The sequence below is a fragment of the Stenella coeruleoalba genome, assembly GCF_951394435.1.
Source record: "Stenella coeruleoalba genome assembly, chromosome: 4".
NCBI lineage: Eukaryota > Metazoa > Chordata > Mammalia > Artiodactyla > Delphinidae > Stenella > Stenella coeruleoalba.
In genome coordinates this window covers 124,475,907-124,492,417 of record NC_137149.1, presented here as the reverse complement: position 1 = coordinate 124,492,417, position 16,511 = coordinate 124,475,907, and the positions used below count along the sequence as shown (strand labels likewise).

General features: G+C 37.8%; 1 protein-coding gene across 2 annotated transcripts in view; it reads right to left on the bottom strand.

The window, feature by feature from the left end:
• Positions 1-16,511, bottom strand: part of TTC29 (tetratricopeptide repeat domain 29) — a 255,598-nt gene that overhangs the window by 71,126 nt on the left and 167,961 nt on the right. Inside the window, exon 12 of one of the 2 annotated variants that reach the window (XM_079920596.1) lies at positions 3,824-4,616. The exons of the other annotated variant lie outside the window; for it this stretch is intronic. Within the exon in view, the coding sequence (XP_079776722.1) occupies positions 4,588-4,616 (29 nt within the window). The 3' untranslated portion in view covers positions 3,824-4,587. Of the gene's footprint in view, positions 1-3,823; positions 4,617-16,511 lie in introns of those variants that run through there. 2 annotated transcript variants of the gene reach the window in all.

Sequence of the window (16,511 nt, the reverse complement as noted above, 5' to 3'; positions counted from 1 at the left end):
GTGGAGCACAGGCTCCGGACGTGCAGGCTCAGCAGCCACGGCTCATGGGCCCAGCCACTCCGCAGCATGTGGGATCTTCCCGGACTGTGGCACGAACCTGCGTCCCCTGCATCGGCAGGCGGACTCTCAACCACTGCATCACCAGGGAAGCCCCTTGGTTCTCATTTATTATGTTCTGCTTTCTACTAACTTTGGGCTTCATCTGTCTTCTTTTTCTAGTTCCTTTAAGTATTAAGTTAATTTATTTATTTGAGATTTTTCTTGTTTTTTGAGGTGGGATTTTATAACTATGAACTTTCCTCTTGGATCTACTTATGCTGCATCCCATAGATTTTGCTATGTTGTATTTCTATTTTCATTGTCTCTAGGTACTTTTTAATTTCCCCTTTAATTTTTTACTGACCCACTGGCTGTTTAGTAGCATGTTATTTAATCTCCATCTATATGTGGTGTTTTCAGTTTTCTTCTCTAAATTGATTTCTAGTTTCATACTGTTGTGGTTGGAAAAGGTGCTTGATATGATTTCAATATTCTTAAATTTACTGAGGCTTGTGTTGTGGCCTAACATACAATCTATCCTGGAGAATGTTGCATGTGCACTTGAGAGAAATGTGTATTCTGCTGCTTTTGGATGGAACGTTCTGTAGATATCTATTAATTTCATCAGGTCTAATGTGTTGTTTAAGGCTGATGTTTTCTTATTTATTTCTATCTGGATGATATACCCATTGATGTAAGTGGGATTTTCAAGTTCCCTACTATTATTGTATTACTGTCAAAATCTCCCTTTAAGTTTGTTAATATTTGCTTTATGTATTTAGATGTTCCTATGCTGGGTGTATAAATATTTACAAATATCAAATCCCCTTGTTGGATTGACCCCTTTATCATTATGTAATGCCCTTCTTTGTCTTTTATTACATTCTGTGTTTTCAAGTCTATTTTGTCTAATACAAGTACAGCTACACCAGCTATCTTTTGTTTCTATTTCCATGGAAAATCTTTTTCCATCCCTTCCTTTTTATACTGTGTGTCCTTAGATCTGAAGTGAGTCTCTCGTAGGTAACATATAGGTGAGCTTGTTTTTTTATCCGTTTAGCCACTCTATGTCTTTCAATTGGGGAATTTAGACCATTTACATTTAAAGTAATTTTTGATAAGGATGTACTTATTGCCTTTATTAATTGTATTCTGGCTGTTTTTTGTAGTTCCTTTCTGTTCCTTTTTCCTTTTCTTCCTCTGTGGGTTGATAATTTCTTTAGTGTTATGTTTAGATTCCTTTCTTTTTATCTTTTGTGTATCTACTGTAGGTTTTTCTTTTTAGTTACTATGAGGCTCACATGTAACGGTCTACATATATAGCAGTCTATTTTAAGTTGGTGGCAACTTAAATTTGAACACATATCAAAAACTACATTTTTACATCCCCACCCCTCATTTTATGTTTTTGATATTATATTTTAAATCTTTTAATTTTGTATATCCCTTAATTATGGTAGTTACAATTAATTTTATTGCTCTTGTATTTTTACCTTCATACTAACCACTACTAACCATAGTGGTTGATCCACTGCCCTTGCTATATATTTACCTTTGCAAGTGAGATTTTTACTTTCATATGTTTCCTTATTATTTGTTAGTGCCTTTTCTTTTCAGTTTAAATAAGATCTTTAAAAATTTCTTGCAAGGCCAGTTTAGTGGTGATGAACTCCTTTATCTTTTGCTTGTATGGAGATTCTTTAACTCTCTTTCCATTCTTATGATACCCTTATTGAGTAGAGTATTCAGGGTTGGATACTCTTTCTTTTCAGCACTTTGTATATATCATACCACTCCCTTTTGGTCTGCAGAATTTCTGCTGAGAAATCAGCTGATAGTCTTATGGGGGTTCCCTTGTACATATCAAATTGTTTTTCTCCTGCTGCTTTTATGATTCTCTATTTAACTTTAGACATTTTAATGTGTCTTGGTGTGGATCTCTTTGAGTTCTTCTTATTTGGAACTCTCTGGGCTTCCTAGACCTGGATGTCTGCTTTCTTCCCCAGGTTAGAGCAGTTTTCAGTTATTTCTTCAAATAAGCTTTCTCCTCCTTTCTCTCTCTCTTCTCCTTCTGGGACCCAAATAATGTGAATGTGATTCCACTTGATGTTGTCGCACAGGTCTTAAGTTATCTTCAGTTTTCAAAATTCTTTTTCCTTTTTGCTGCTCTGTTTGGGTGAGTTCCAATGCCCTGTCTTCCAGGTCACTGATTTGTTCTTCTACTTCACCTAGTCTGCTATTGAATGCCTCTAGTGTATTTTTCAGTTCAGTTCTTCAACTCTGTGACTTCTATTTGGTACTTTCCTGTATTTCCTATCTCTTTGTTGATGTTCTCACCATGTTCATCCATTCTTCTCTTGAGTTTGGTGAGCATTTTTATGACCATTACTTTGAACACTTTACCAGGTAGATTACTTATCCCTGTTTCATTAAGGTCTTTTTCTGAGGTTTTGTCTTGTTCTTTGGTTTGGAACATATTCCTGTTTTCTCATTTTCCTTGAATGTCTGTGTTGTTTGTATGTATTAGGTGAAACAGCTACCTCTCCTAGTCTTGAAAGAGTTGTCTTGTGTTGGAGATGAACCTTATCATTCATCCTCACCCTAGCTCTTGATTGTCTCTTGAACCTTTGCAATTGTTTTAGTAGCCTGATTTATTCTTTTTTTGTGTGTGTGTGGTATGCGGGCCTCTCACTGTTGTGGCCTCTCCCGTTGTGGAGCACAGGCTCCAGACGCGCAGGCTCAGTGGCCACGGTTCACGGGCCCAGCCACTCCACAGCATGTGGGATCTTCCCAGACCGGGGCATGAACCTGTGTCCCCTGCATCAGCAGGCGGACTCTCAACCACTGCGCCACCAGGGAAGCCCCTGATTTATTCTTGATATGTCTCAGTTGTTGAGGGTGTGCCAAGACCTCAGTGTTCCAAAGGAAGTGATCTCAGTCAGCACTTCAGTCAGTGATCTCAGATCAAGCTTCCTGGAACCTAGATTCTCAGGCATCAGCTTTAAAGTACACAGATATATACAGTCCTGTGGGACTGGAATTGTAGATGCTGCTGACCTTCAGACTAGAAGATCTGGAGATGTCCTCAGGGCAACATTTGCAAGAATCAGGGATTCATATGAATGTAGAGTCTCATTTCTGTGAGGTACCAACGAGCTGTGGTGAGTTCAAGGGAGGACACATAGATGGTGCATGTCTGTAGCCTTTAGATTTATAGCAAACCTGAAGCCTGTCCCTCAGGTTAAAGCTCTAGGACAATTAAAAGGGCGTTTTTCACTTGTGGACTGGTGGTATGTTTCAGGCTGCTGTCTGTGGAGTGTTCTGGGTGTGGTATCCTGCCCAGAACTCTGTCTTCCCAATTATTACAGTCTTGTTGTGTCCAGGAGCACAAACCTTTCTGTCCATCAGAGCCAGGCAATCAAGAGGTATCCCGTGTGTGTACTGTGCTGACCCACCAGCTCCAATGAGGCTGTGGAAGAGTATTGGATTCGGCATGCCCTTGGTTTTAACGATGCCAGAGAAGAGTGCTGGGGTGGAGCACACCTGTGTTTTTAGCGAGGCCTGGGATGAGCACTGGGTGCACGGCATGGCCTCAGCTTTATCCATGTGTCTGCACATGCCCACCTGTGCTAGCAAGGTAAAGGGAATGTGTAAAAAATAGTGTTCTCCAGTGCCTCTGTCCCTGAGGAAAATTCCAACTAATCCCTGCCCCTCTGACAGACACTATAAGATTAGCAACTGAATCTCCTTCACATATATTTCAGTCACCTCTCAAACTGTTGCCTTTGCACTGGCTCCCGGGATAAGAGAGTTTGCACATTAGCCCCTCAACAGGAGTATCTTAGATCCCCACAGTCCTCCAGATCCCCTGGATACAAGCCCTGTTTGTCTCCAAAACCAGATTTTTTTTTGGGGGGGGCTTGTTTCTCTGGTGCAGGTTCCAAGGGTTGGGGTGCCCGATGTGTGGCACAAACCCCTTGGTCCTCAAGGGAGAGGCTCTGGGTCTGCGAGAGCCTTCCCTAGTGTGTGTCATTGCACCAGGAGTGAGGGTTTTGGTGAGACCATGTCTCTGCCTTTCCTACCGTCTCACTGTGCCCTTCTATCCCTTGTTGTGGAGGAGGATGTTAAGCTAGTTTTCGGTTCTTTTTCAGCGGGAGTTATCCCATAGGTAGCTGCAGACTTTGTGTGTCCATGGAGAAGGTGAGTACAGGATCTTCCTATGTTGCTATCTTGGACCATCCCCCAAAGACACACTTCTATCTCTAAACTTTCTAAAAACTTGTGACGTAGACTGAACAATTAACTCAGTGCTTGAATTAATTCAGTAGTTTTCAAATCCCTTTATGTTTCTAATCTTCTGTTTTAGATGGCAGAGGGTAAACTTTTTAGATAATTTACCAGGTACCAAAAAAAAAAATTTAAATTTTTTTTTTTTTTTAAAAACTTGTTGCAGGCAGTAGAGTAAAATGGAAAGGGCGTGAGGTGTGCTTTTTGGATATCCATTCAAGTTCTGATGCTGCCACTTCCTCTGGCCTGTGGTAGGACAGCTTACCCCACGTAAACGTAAGTTTCTTCATCTGTAAAATGAAGACTCAACTAGAAATCTGGGACTTTTATACATCACTGAAGTTCTACAAAAGAAAATTTCCTTAAGATTACCCTGCATGTTTAAACAGACTAAAAATGAATGTAATTTAATCTTTTCTCGGTGGCTAAGGGCCATCAATAGAAAAAACAATATATGAATTTGTAAGGTTTCTTTGCTCCCACGTAAATTGGCCCCAGACTACTGAGTGCTTGTACGAATGTTTATGTGTGTGTGTGTCAACCTTCTTCTTATTTTCAGCTAATGTTTATTGATGTTGTCACTGTGTCTGTTTATAATATGCCGCCTTGTTTTTAATATACTTATTAAGGGGTAAATATACTCTTCTATAAAGTATGTTGCAATTGATTCAACAGCATCAACAAAGTAAATGTTTGGTTTGTTGAAGTCATCAAAGTTTGACTGATTGATAAGTGAAGTATTTATATGCTCTAGTAGTAAATCCATTTTCTTTTGCTTTTTCCCTTAGAAGACGGAGGGCAGTTGTTAAAGTATCTTTTCCTTAATGACACCTACTTGAAGACAGTTATTAGAGAATCTTATCTCCCCACAGTCTAACACTCTGAACCTTTACTCATGTGTCACATTTTCCCAATGATTAACCTTCATTATAATTTTGTAAATCCCGCTCAATGCTCTCACATGCCTCTCAAGCTGTCTGGTTTCAAAGGCAAAACTGTAGTCTAATAACAAAAGACTTGCTATTCTATTAACATTTCTGTTAATAAATCTTAAAGTGATATTAACTCTTTTGCTGTTGTTTCCATTTTTCTAATAGTATCTATGACTATACATACCCATGAACCTACGCGCGAGCGCACACACACACGCTCTCTCTCTCTCTCTCTCTCAATTGAAATAGTAGACTTGGTTGGCTAAGGAGACCAGAAGAATATTTCTATGAGTTACTCATAAGGCCTGATATCAGTAATTTAATTTTTTCTGAGAAATAAAACTAATGAATGGGGCTGTGTTTTGGAATCAGGTCATAATTTAAAGCAAGAAGACTCCCTCTTCCTATTACTCTTCCTGCAGTGCGCCATGTTTGGAAGTCTCCTCTTACAGGTGTGTGTAAGTTGTAATGCAGGGGTGGTTAGTATCTGTTCTTCTACAAAAGTCTGGCACTGCCAGGCAATACTTTGGGTAATAATCGTGACTGTGTTTGAAATGCGTGCTTTAAAATAACATAGTTGAGTCAACATGTAAAGCTTAATCCATTCTCACATTCAGTACAAAGATAATTTGGATCTCACCTCATTTGTTTTATGCACACAAATGAAACCAGAGCACCATGCTCTACCCTTTGGATCAGTATTAATTTCCAGTAAATTTTCCCTACTCAAGGTCTACTCTAAAATCCCAAGGCAGTCTTGTATCACCACCTTCTGTACAGTGACTTTAAACCTCAGTTTCTGAAATCCTTTTTGTTCCTCAAGACTTTCCTAGTTATTTTGATACAGCATAGCAAACAATCTGTTTTCCTTTCTATTACCGACTACTCCAAAATCTGTAAGTATTGGTTAACTCTGCGACCAATGTCTCAGAAATAGTGTGTGGGGATTGACTATTGGTTAGAAAACTATATAAAATTTGGAAGCTGATATTTAGGTTCAGAAAAAAAAAAGCTTTATAAATGTCACAGTACTGGAACAAGGAAGAATAATATTATATACATATTATTTTAATGTAAATATTATTTAAGATAGAATCTGTTTCTCACATGCAAAGGGCAGATGGGAAATTGTTCAAAGTAATATGAAGGTAATGGTACACAAGTATTATCCTATTGCATTAGGATAAACTTCCAGTAGTTTATTTGAGTTGTTGAGATCAATTCCCATAAGTTTAAAGTGGGACCAATGAAAGAATTCTATTAAAATCCTGCTCAAACACAATGTAAGATAATTTTATGTACACCTATTATACTTCCCATATGTCACCTTATAAATTTCATGTGTGTGTGTCTGTGTGTCTGTGTGAAGAGTGAAATGGAGGTAGTGATAGTGAATTTAGCAAGCCAAATATTTGCGTTGTTCCCCAAAAGGGGGAAAATTGATTTACATGATTGTTTGCTATTAAGGCTCAAATGAGTCTACCCTGATTCGGTTTTCTCTTATGTTTTTCAATTTTGACAGCTGTCAGTTCACAGTTATGACTACTTTATCTAAGCATCACAAACACTGCATTAGTATCTTCAGAAAATATACTGTGAAAGCTGCAGTTTCACTGTCCCAAATCAATTACCACATTCTTAAACTTGCAGTGTAGTCGTTTGTGGGCACTGAGGCAGCCAGCGGAAGGGTATTGATTGGAGTATAATGTCATGTGTAGCAGGAGAGAAAGATGAAAAGTATTTTCTGCTTAATGGGTTGGTATTAAGTAGGCGGGAATGGCTTCTAATTAGCCAACAATTGCTGTGTTTCCCAGTTTCCCTCCTTTCCCTCCTCCTGTCCGTCACCAGCTGCCAACCTGCCCCCATTTTTTTGTTATTTGGAGTGCATTGCTCACTGCAGTGAAAGCCTTTGTTTAAGAAAGAGGGCTCCCAGGGTCTCAGCTGCCTGGGTACAGCTTGCTGCCTACGATGAGTAGCAACTGTCAGTTTATTTTATCTCAACCTTTTCATCATTCTGCTGAAACTGATCGACTGAAACCACCTGAGAGAACTGAGGATTCCGTACCTACAAGTCATTAGCTAGGGCTGCAGCCTCTCGCCACAGAGCAAGTCAACTGCACACTTCCCGAAATGCAGTCCACTTTAACCCCATGTTTCCCCAACACATAAGAATTCTGTCCCTTTTTTGTTTTTGAAGCAGAGTTAACGGGAGAGGATCCCTTTGATGGATGGGCATGTAAGTCAGGACATTTTGCTTTCACTAAGGATGAGGATAATGTCCCCATGACAGGCTTTGCTATGGTGAAACCAGCGATATGGGGGACTTTGTTCCATCCACATCAAAAGTGAATGTGAAACTGGAAAACATTTTACAAAGTGACTTTATGACATCAGGTCTCAAGCCCCATTCTTTACCAACATCAAATGTGCCGGATTGAAGCCTGATTTCACATGTGTGTGATCCATATGACAGCTGTTTAGCGGGTTTCCTGTTCCATTTTAGAACCGAGTAAAGACAAATTTCCCATACACTTTAATGATACTGTGAAAACTTTTTTTCTAGAGAAACCATCTAACCTGTTGTACCCATAATGCATCAAAACAGAATGACATGATGAGAAAACTCCCCCTGTGCCACAGTGGAGGATATGTTTAGTAAATATCAGTGACACACGAACCTATTGAGAAATGATATGCCATACCATATACCACTGCCATATACCACTTAGACCTGTGGAGTTGTGAATATGTGGTATTTAACCATGTTTCAACATGGGTAGGTAGATTCTTGGGGAAGTGAAATTTTAGAAACATTTAGAAGGAAAAGGGAAGGTAACTGAGCAGAGAAAAAGATTATTATTTCTGATAAATGATGTGAACTAACAGTAAGAGTTGGAATTAAAAAGGAAGAGTTCAAAGGAGTTCACTTGATTTTAAAATAGATATATAAAGGAAGCCAAGGGAAGAGATGTATTGGTTTACAGTGTTTTCCATTTATCATATATGAATTTAAATATTGATAAGAAATGTTATCTGAAGACTCACTAAATAGGTTTACATACATTAGTGAAATATCACATATTCATGAGGAAAAGCTAACATTGCATTATCTAAACCTTAAAATATTGAAAAATTTAAGAGCAGTTCTCACACATGAGAATCACCTGGTGAGCTTGTTGAAAGTAGATTCTCAAGCCCCTTCACTGGAGATTCTGGTTCAATGAGTCCGTGGTAAGGCCCTAGCATATGCATTTATAACAACCTCCCACCATCATCGATCAGATAATTTTTGATGCAAGTGGTCCTTGAGTTGCACTCTTGAGAAAATGCCTAAGGCTTATTGTGAAGTTTAATTTTACACAGGGTATCTTCAAATACTTGAATCATAATAGAAAATGCAACAGAATATCTTGACTCACCAATGAACAATACTAATTTCAGTGTCATTTTTCCTCCTAAGAATCTTCTACTTAAAATTTCTTTAAAATCATTAAAGATGAAATAGATTAGACTACAATAGAAAAATTACCAGAGTGCATCACATGTAGTAAGTATGGTTTTGTCAAATTCCTGATTCAATTGCTTATTCTGCATCACAAGTAAAATATATTTCTTACTGTAGGTTTTAGTCAAAAAGCCCACAAAAAGCTTTACAACCTGTTCTTCACACAGCAGCCAAAGTGATGTTTTTAAAAAGTCAGAGTCCTATTCTCAGACCTCAGTAACAATTTTCCATCACAATTGGAATAAAATCCAAAGTCATCACTATGGCCTGAAAGACCTAAATTAACTAGCTACCACTGGATCCTCAGTTCTTCCTTCTCCTCACTCAATTTTCTCCCACCATATTGGTCTTCTTGTTGTTACTCAAACAAGCCCAGCTTTACCTGGATATCTTCTCCCCACCCTCCTAGATATTCACACAGCTTGCTTCATCATTTCAATTCAGGTTTCTTTACAAACCATGCCTCTTTTGAAAGACTTCTCTGAACTTTCTGTTTAACATAGCCCTCCCCAAATCACTTTGTGTCCTCTTACCCCTCTTTGTGTCCTCTTACCCCTCTTTATTTTTTCCTTCATAGCACTCAGCACTATTTCTAGTGGTTCCCTGACAGCATCTAAACCACTGTTTCCATGCTTAAGGGATTCTCTACTTTATAAATTTAAGTGGAAAACTGGGACTTGTTCCCAGCCTATTCATTGAAAAGCCAGATATTCACTTTCCCAGCTTCCCCTGCAGCTGGGCAGGGTCATGTGAGCCAGTCTCCAACAATCAGCTGTACACATGCTGAACTTTGCCTTGGGACCTGTGATTTGTTAGGCAGGGCTGGCGAGACATGGCATCAGGCAGGATTCTATATTGTAAAGCTTCCTTAATATTCTCATGACAAGAAATTAACCTGCCAATGTGTATGTGCTCATTAATTTTTTTCTGAACATTTTTTGCTGTTTTATAAACTAGGCTTAGTATCTGCAAACCTGAAAGACCTGCCATATACATATTTATTTGTAGATCAGAACAGTTAGTTCTTTTGTATCCCCTGTTATCAAGTTTGTATAAATATTTGTGTGGATCTAAAAATAGTTGTTGAATTATTACAAATATAGATTGTTTCATATACAGGTATTTAGAATTTTCTTTAATTTTAGTATATGGCTTGATCTTTCTTTGTTTCCCTTCAAATTGATGTACTAAAGAGAGTCAAGAAGTCTCCTGGAGAAAGAGCAAAATAGATTGGTTTTGATTTACCTATCTTTTACAAATTATATTTTTCTTGGCATGTATTGAGAAGGCTACCAGTAGAAAACTGATGTATTTTTTTAAAAGGAAAATTCTATGTTAGATATAGAAAGTGACAGTATTATGCATAATTATCTATGCAATTACACTTGCACATGCTTGAAAATTTTTAGCCAGGAAATGCTTAATAACATTTGCATGGTTAAATGAGACAGCAGAAACAACTGGAAAGGCCTCAGGGCATGGTCATCTATTTAAACATCCACTTGGATTTTCAACATAATTAGTCATATAATTGTGTGCCTAAACTTAGTAGATTCATGTAAGTAATCATAAATTATTTAAAAGCTGTGTGTGTAATGTTTTGTTCTCTGTTTCCTGCCAATCAAATTACTAAGGAATATACTATATTCACATTTCATCATATAAATCTTCAAGTAAGATTACAGGGTAAAAGCCCTGGATGAAAGTGAGTGAACAAGTGAATTCATTCAGATGATATATATGTGTATATGTATGTGTGTATATATATATCTCCAAAGATATATTAGACATATCTATAATCTATATATCTATTGATATATATATGTCTATTAATAATATATCTATTTGGACATCAATATTTTAGGGAGTATTCTTATGATAAAATTGTATCATTCTGTTCATCTGTCTCTACTAAGATTTATATGGAAAAAGAGTTTCCTTTCCTAATGTTGTATTCAACACAATGAATTTTTAATTTTTATTAATTTAGTTTTTAATTTTACTTAAGACCTAAAGGCTGGACATAATAGCTTCCTTCTGTATAGCAGATTTTCTCCTTTTCATAATCCTGTTAGTGGGTGGTGGTGAAAACTTGGGCCAAACAAATGTGAATAGTAAAAATATTAACCTCAAAATTTTATGATGGTCATTTTGACCCAAATTTCTCCCCCGGTCTTTCTCATTAATCTTCCTGACTATTGATTTTGAAGCTTCATTTCATTTCATATGTCTTCATTGTTACTTTTATATCTGAGTTACAAATATGTGGAGACTTGAGGAAAACTATGTATCTTTTCCCAGGAGCACACTTAATAAGCAAAACTAGATCTTTGAAAGTGTTAACTTAAACTTCCTTTGATAAGAGTGCAAAATACACTTTATTACCTACTGATACAATGAAATGTATATGTAGTCTTAATTCTGAGAAATCAGACTGGTCTCACTAAAGGCCAAAATTAACTGGTCTTTTCTCACTTTGAGTGCCTGATTCCATGTTAGAAGTCAATAAATACAGTCCCTTAGAGGCACAGCACTTAAATGAGCTACGTTTAGTTTTCCCTATTGGTGTGACAAAGTCCAACTTTGTTTACCTTGAGGGCGTGATGAAAGAACATCTATTTGGCTCAGATTTTTTGATTGAATGTTAGCAGGCAATGAAAGGAAGAAAAAAACCTGAGTACACTGTCCTGTTAAAGGATTTGGGGTGATAAGTATTGGTGCTGTTAATAGTTATTTTATTGCTACAGTAGTTCAGATGATTCAAAAAGTAACTGTATTCAGGTGCATTTGTACTGTTTTCAGGGATTCACTTCAGGAAGGTCAAGACACCAGTCAGGATGATATGGCATTAAAATTAAGAAATATACTATCACTTCATCTGATTAGACTCTTGCTCAATATTTCCCATACTGAGCACACTGTACCCACCCCGGGAGGCAGACATTATCCATGAGAAGTGAAATATACATCCAAGGATTGTTAGTCAAGTCAGTCATCATAACAAGGCATTATAAATGATTTCTAATTTTTAAAAGAATATTCATCATGAAAAATACTTATTTTTCTATTAATTATGCTAGGGAAACTAGATTATAAAAGCCTTCACTCAGGTCTGGGAGTTAAAAATACAGTGAGGACAGGGCTTCCCTGGTGGCATAGTGGTTGAGAGTTCACCTGCTGATGCAGGGGACACGGGTTCGTGCCCCAGTCCGGGAAGATCCCACATGCCGCGGAGCGGCTGGGCCCGTGAGCGATGGCCGCTGGGCCTGCGTGTCCGGAGCCTGCGCGTCCGGAGCCTGTGCTCCGCAACGGGAGAGGCCACAACAGTGAGAGGCCCGCGTACCGCAAAAATAAAATAAAATAAAATAAAATAAAATACAGTGAGGACAGAGTAAGAGAATTTACAGGAAAGCAAATTCTGGGACCATGGATATAATTTTTTATTGATGTTGTGGTTAAAAAAATTAAAATTAATAATAATGAAAATACCAAGGTGAGAGGTAAATAGAAATAAAACTCCCACACAATACCCAAAGTTTCAGGGAAACGCTGGAAAAAATTAGAAGCCAACAGAATTTGTGCCTTCAGTATGTTCATATTTTAAATGTTAATGTTAACTTCTTTTTTCAGAAGAAATCATATGGAATTGTCCAAATAGAGCCTTACTAAAGAGGGATTAAATATACATAGGGGAGGGTTGTTTTCCCCCCAATTCTAACAATGGTAGAAAGTATTTAGCTAAATTGACAGAGTATTTGGGATCCATGACCGCAAGTAAAAGGACACAGTTAGAAGCAGAGGTAAGACCCCTCACTGGGAATGAGATAAACATAAATGGGTGACAACAGGGTTCCCCCAGAACTTCAAACCCTAGCCTTGCACTGGTACAGCTACAGCATTTACTCTGGTTTTACAATGGTCTAACCAAGCAACCAACAAACTTTTCATAAGCTTTTCAAACTAGCAATTAAAGACAAAATTGAAATAAAACCAGATGAGAAAAACCCAGTTACATTTTTCTTAGAAGTGGTGAATTCAGTGTACATTGGAAGGTTAAAACTGGTAACGCCATCAGCTACTAAGAACTGTGAACAGAATCTAAAAGAAGTAGAGTTTTTGTCTGAGCAATCAAGAATTCTCTTTTATTGAACCAAGGCAGCAGATAGAGAAGGAGGCTCTCAGAGGGCGGAAAAAAGAAAAAGAAAAAAAAAGATCTTTCAACCCGAGGGATCTTGAGCTACATTATTATTTCCCAATGAAGTGAGCATTAGTTTTCTGAAGACATACTTGATTCCTAAGAAAGCAAAGTTGTCACTTGTAGAAAATATATGAAGATAAGTGAACTGCATTTGAATGAGGAAATGTGAAATTAAGGCTCAAGTTCTGTGCTCTTTTTTATTTAAAAATTTGGCTACAATTAAGTATTGATTTGTCTTTTTCAGCATGTTTCATCTTTGGAATTATTTTCTTATCAGGTACAGAAGCCATTGAATTCTCTAAGCTCTTTCTTGAAATTTATTAGAAGTACACTTTGATTAATCTATCATGATTTAAATGATAGTAACAGAAAAGATGCTTATCTTTCTTAAGTTTTTGACAGTAGCATAGAGTATATATAGAATACATTTTAGGGCTTCCCTGGTGGCACAGTGGTTGAGAGTCCGCCTGCCAATGCCGGGGACATGGATTCGTGCCCCAGTCCGGGATGATCCCACATGCCGCGGAGCGGCTGGGCCCGTGAGCCATGGCCGCTGAGCCTGCGCGTCCGGAGCCTGTGCTCCACAATGGGAGAGGCCACAGCAGTGAGAGGCCCGCATAACGCAAAAAAAAAAAAAAAAAAAAAAAGAATACATTTTACTGTTTTATCTCCCATTTGTCTTATCAAACTTGTTTCCTGTGACTAGGACTGGAAATGAAAAACAAAGGATTTTAGGGATCACTGCCTCTAAAAAATTATAGGCAGACCTACAACCTATAAACATACAATTTATAAACTGTCATAGAAAACTGCTATCCCAGCTCTCCCACTGGAGTTCCCACTGCTACTATCTAGGGAGCCATCACGAAGAATCCTGAAGCTTGTGGATGTCAGGGCAGGCTAAATTAAGCTGTGGTAACAAACAACTCTGAAAATCTCAGTGGTTCACCACAAGGAAGGATGATTCTGTGTTCACACAAGGTCTGCTGCAGATATGAATGGCTTTCCAGGACAAATGTGGATATTTAGTTATCCAAGCTGCTTTGATCTTGTGGCTCCATAGTGTTTTTAAAGGCTTTCTCCATGATCACTGTAGCAGGGAGAGAATCAGCTGCAGTATCTCAGGTGGGCTCTGCTTTGCTTTCACTGGGAAGTAACTTTTGCCCATTGGCCAGAACTAGTCACAGAGCCCAGTCTAGTTGCCAGAGACTGAGAAATGCAGTCTTCCATGTGACCAGAAGAGTCAAGAAGCAGACCTTGGCAAGCACTTGTAATCTCTACTCCCTTCCACAGGGGTTACTGAACTGTCTGAAAATTCTATGGATGTATGCATATACATGTATTATATGTATGTTTTCCTGAAGAGAGGAGAGAGACCTTAGCTTTCATCAGATTCCTTAAGGAGAGAGTGATCTGTCATCTGAAAACCCTAATAAGCGTTTTTTTAAGGGTAGAGATTTATATTGAAGAAAGGAAAGCTCTGAAATTCAGGAACAACTCAGTGAAGTTGAATTTAGGGCAAATCCCAAGACTTAGGAAGACCAGTCCATGTATTGGCCTCATTATTCATAACTGGCTTGCCTCTTACTCCCTGAGTGATTTCAGTTAAGTTCTTGCAATAGGTAATCTTCCAACATTTAAAAAATCCTAGTGTTTTGAATAGGTTAAAGCACTTTCAGTCATTCCTAATAAGGTGTTATCAGTTCAATTAGATTGATTTCTCCTCATCATGCTCATAACTTTGATCCTCCACAGAACAGGTATCCTAATTAGAAAGGGATAGAGAAGGTCCATCCTCTGCAAGGACACAGCGACTTGAAGAGAGAGAACAATCAGGATTATGTTAGCAGGAAGGAAGTTGGGCAATGGTCACTGGGTAGGGAACCAACAGGGTCTTCCACACAGATACATTATGTCACTGGACCCTCAAGGCAACCTTGTGGGGTGGGAACTGTCATCTTTCTTTATAGGTGAGGTAAAGTTACCCAGGTCCACCAGCTATGAAGTGAAGGAGCTGGGATTCAAACAGAGATTGCCTGACTTCAATCACCACACAAAATCTGATGAATCTGGTCAAAGAAAACTGCTCATCACTGAAACATGCCTTTTCCAAATTCACAGCCTTGTCTCTTTTGAATTTGCCTTAAATCTGTACTTTAGTTTGTCTGTTGAAAAAGCCTTAGAGAACTGTTACTGTAGAGTATGACTAAGGAACTTTGAAGTAACTGTATTTCAGTTTATGTAACGATTCTTCTCATAAATCTTCATTTTCCCCTCCCCTTTCACTATATGTTGATATAATTGTAGTATTATGGCAAAAACAATGTAAAGGAGTTATTATATGGGGTTTACTGCAAATCATATTGAGAACATGATACTTTAAAAACTCATACTAATTCTTTTGGTTTTCAAGATTTCCTTAAATTTAATTAGAACAAAGTGAATTTTAAAAGCATAAGTATTTTCTTAGAAACCTAGGAGTCATAGACTTAAAGAACTAAAAAGAGACGCAAGAGGGAAGAGATATGGGAACATATGTATATGTATAACTGATTCACTTTGTTATAAAGCAGAAACTAACACACCATTGTAAAGCAATTATACCCCAATAAAGATGTTAAAAAAAAAGAACGAAAAAGAAATTCAGAGATCATGTAGTTTAATTACCTTCTTACACTGATTTTACAAATGAGGAAACTTGTGCAACACTGAAAATCCTAGTTTGCAAAGATACTGGGAATAAAAGATTTAGTATATGAAATAATTGTCTATTTGATGTATCCTACATCACACACAAAACAGTCTCACAATAATAAAACCAATATAAATACCAATAGTATGAATACTGAAAACAGTTTACTTTTTTTTTGGAGGGGGTACATTTTTTAGGATTTAGCCAACTAGAGACACACAGTCAAATTTCTGGTTAAAGCTACTTCGAATATTTCATTTCTCTGTGACTATATCACCAACTGGATACATATTTAGGATCATTAGTTTTATTTTGTTTTGGATTTTTAGAGACTGCTTTTTCAAAGTTTATAGGTTCCTTGGAGAAGTGGCTGATGGCAGATCTGAAGTCAAAGACGTATATTATGAGTCTGAAACAATTTTCATAACAGATAGCAAGGAAGCCATCAAAATTCACAAAGCCTACACCAGAGGCTGTTTGCGGGAGGCTGGGATGACTTGGGGCCGAAAGATACTCAGGATAGAAATGGATCACTCATCCTAAACCAGATTTTTTTTTTCAATCCAAGGAAAAACAAGATGGAACTCAAAATGTTGATAAATCCCCTTTAAAGAGACCCAACCACTAGGCAATGAGAATAGAGCTTCAAAAACAGGGGGTTCCCAAAAAAGGAGTTGATGGGATGAGCACTAAGAAATTCAGTCCAAATAGGGAGCTATTGTGGTCCCCAGGTTGGCAGCTGTCTGCCTGGTTGAAACTGAATGTGTTTTTATAGAACCAGATTTCTCCATTTAATTTAATTGAATTTCACATCTGTTATAAACTCCACAATACGTTGTTATTACTTTTGCTTTCAAC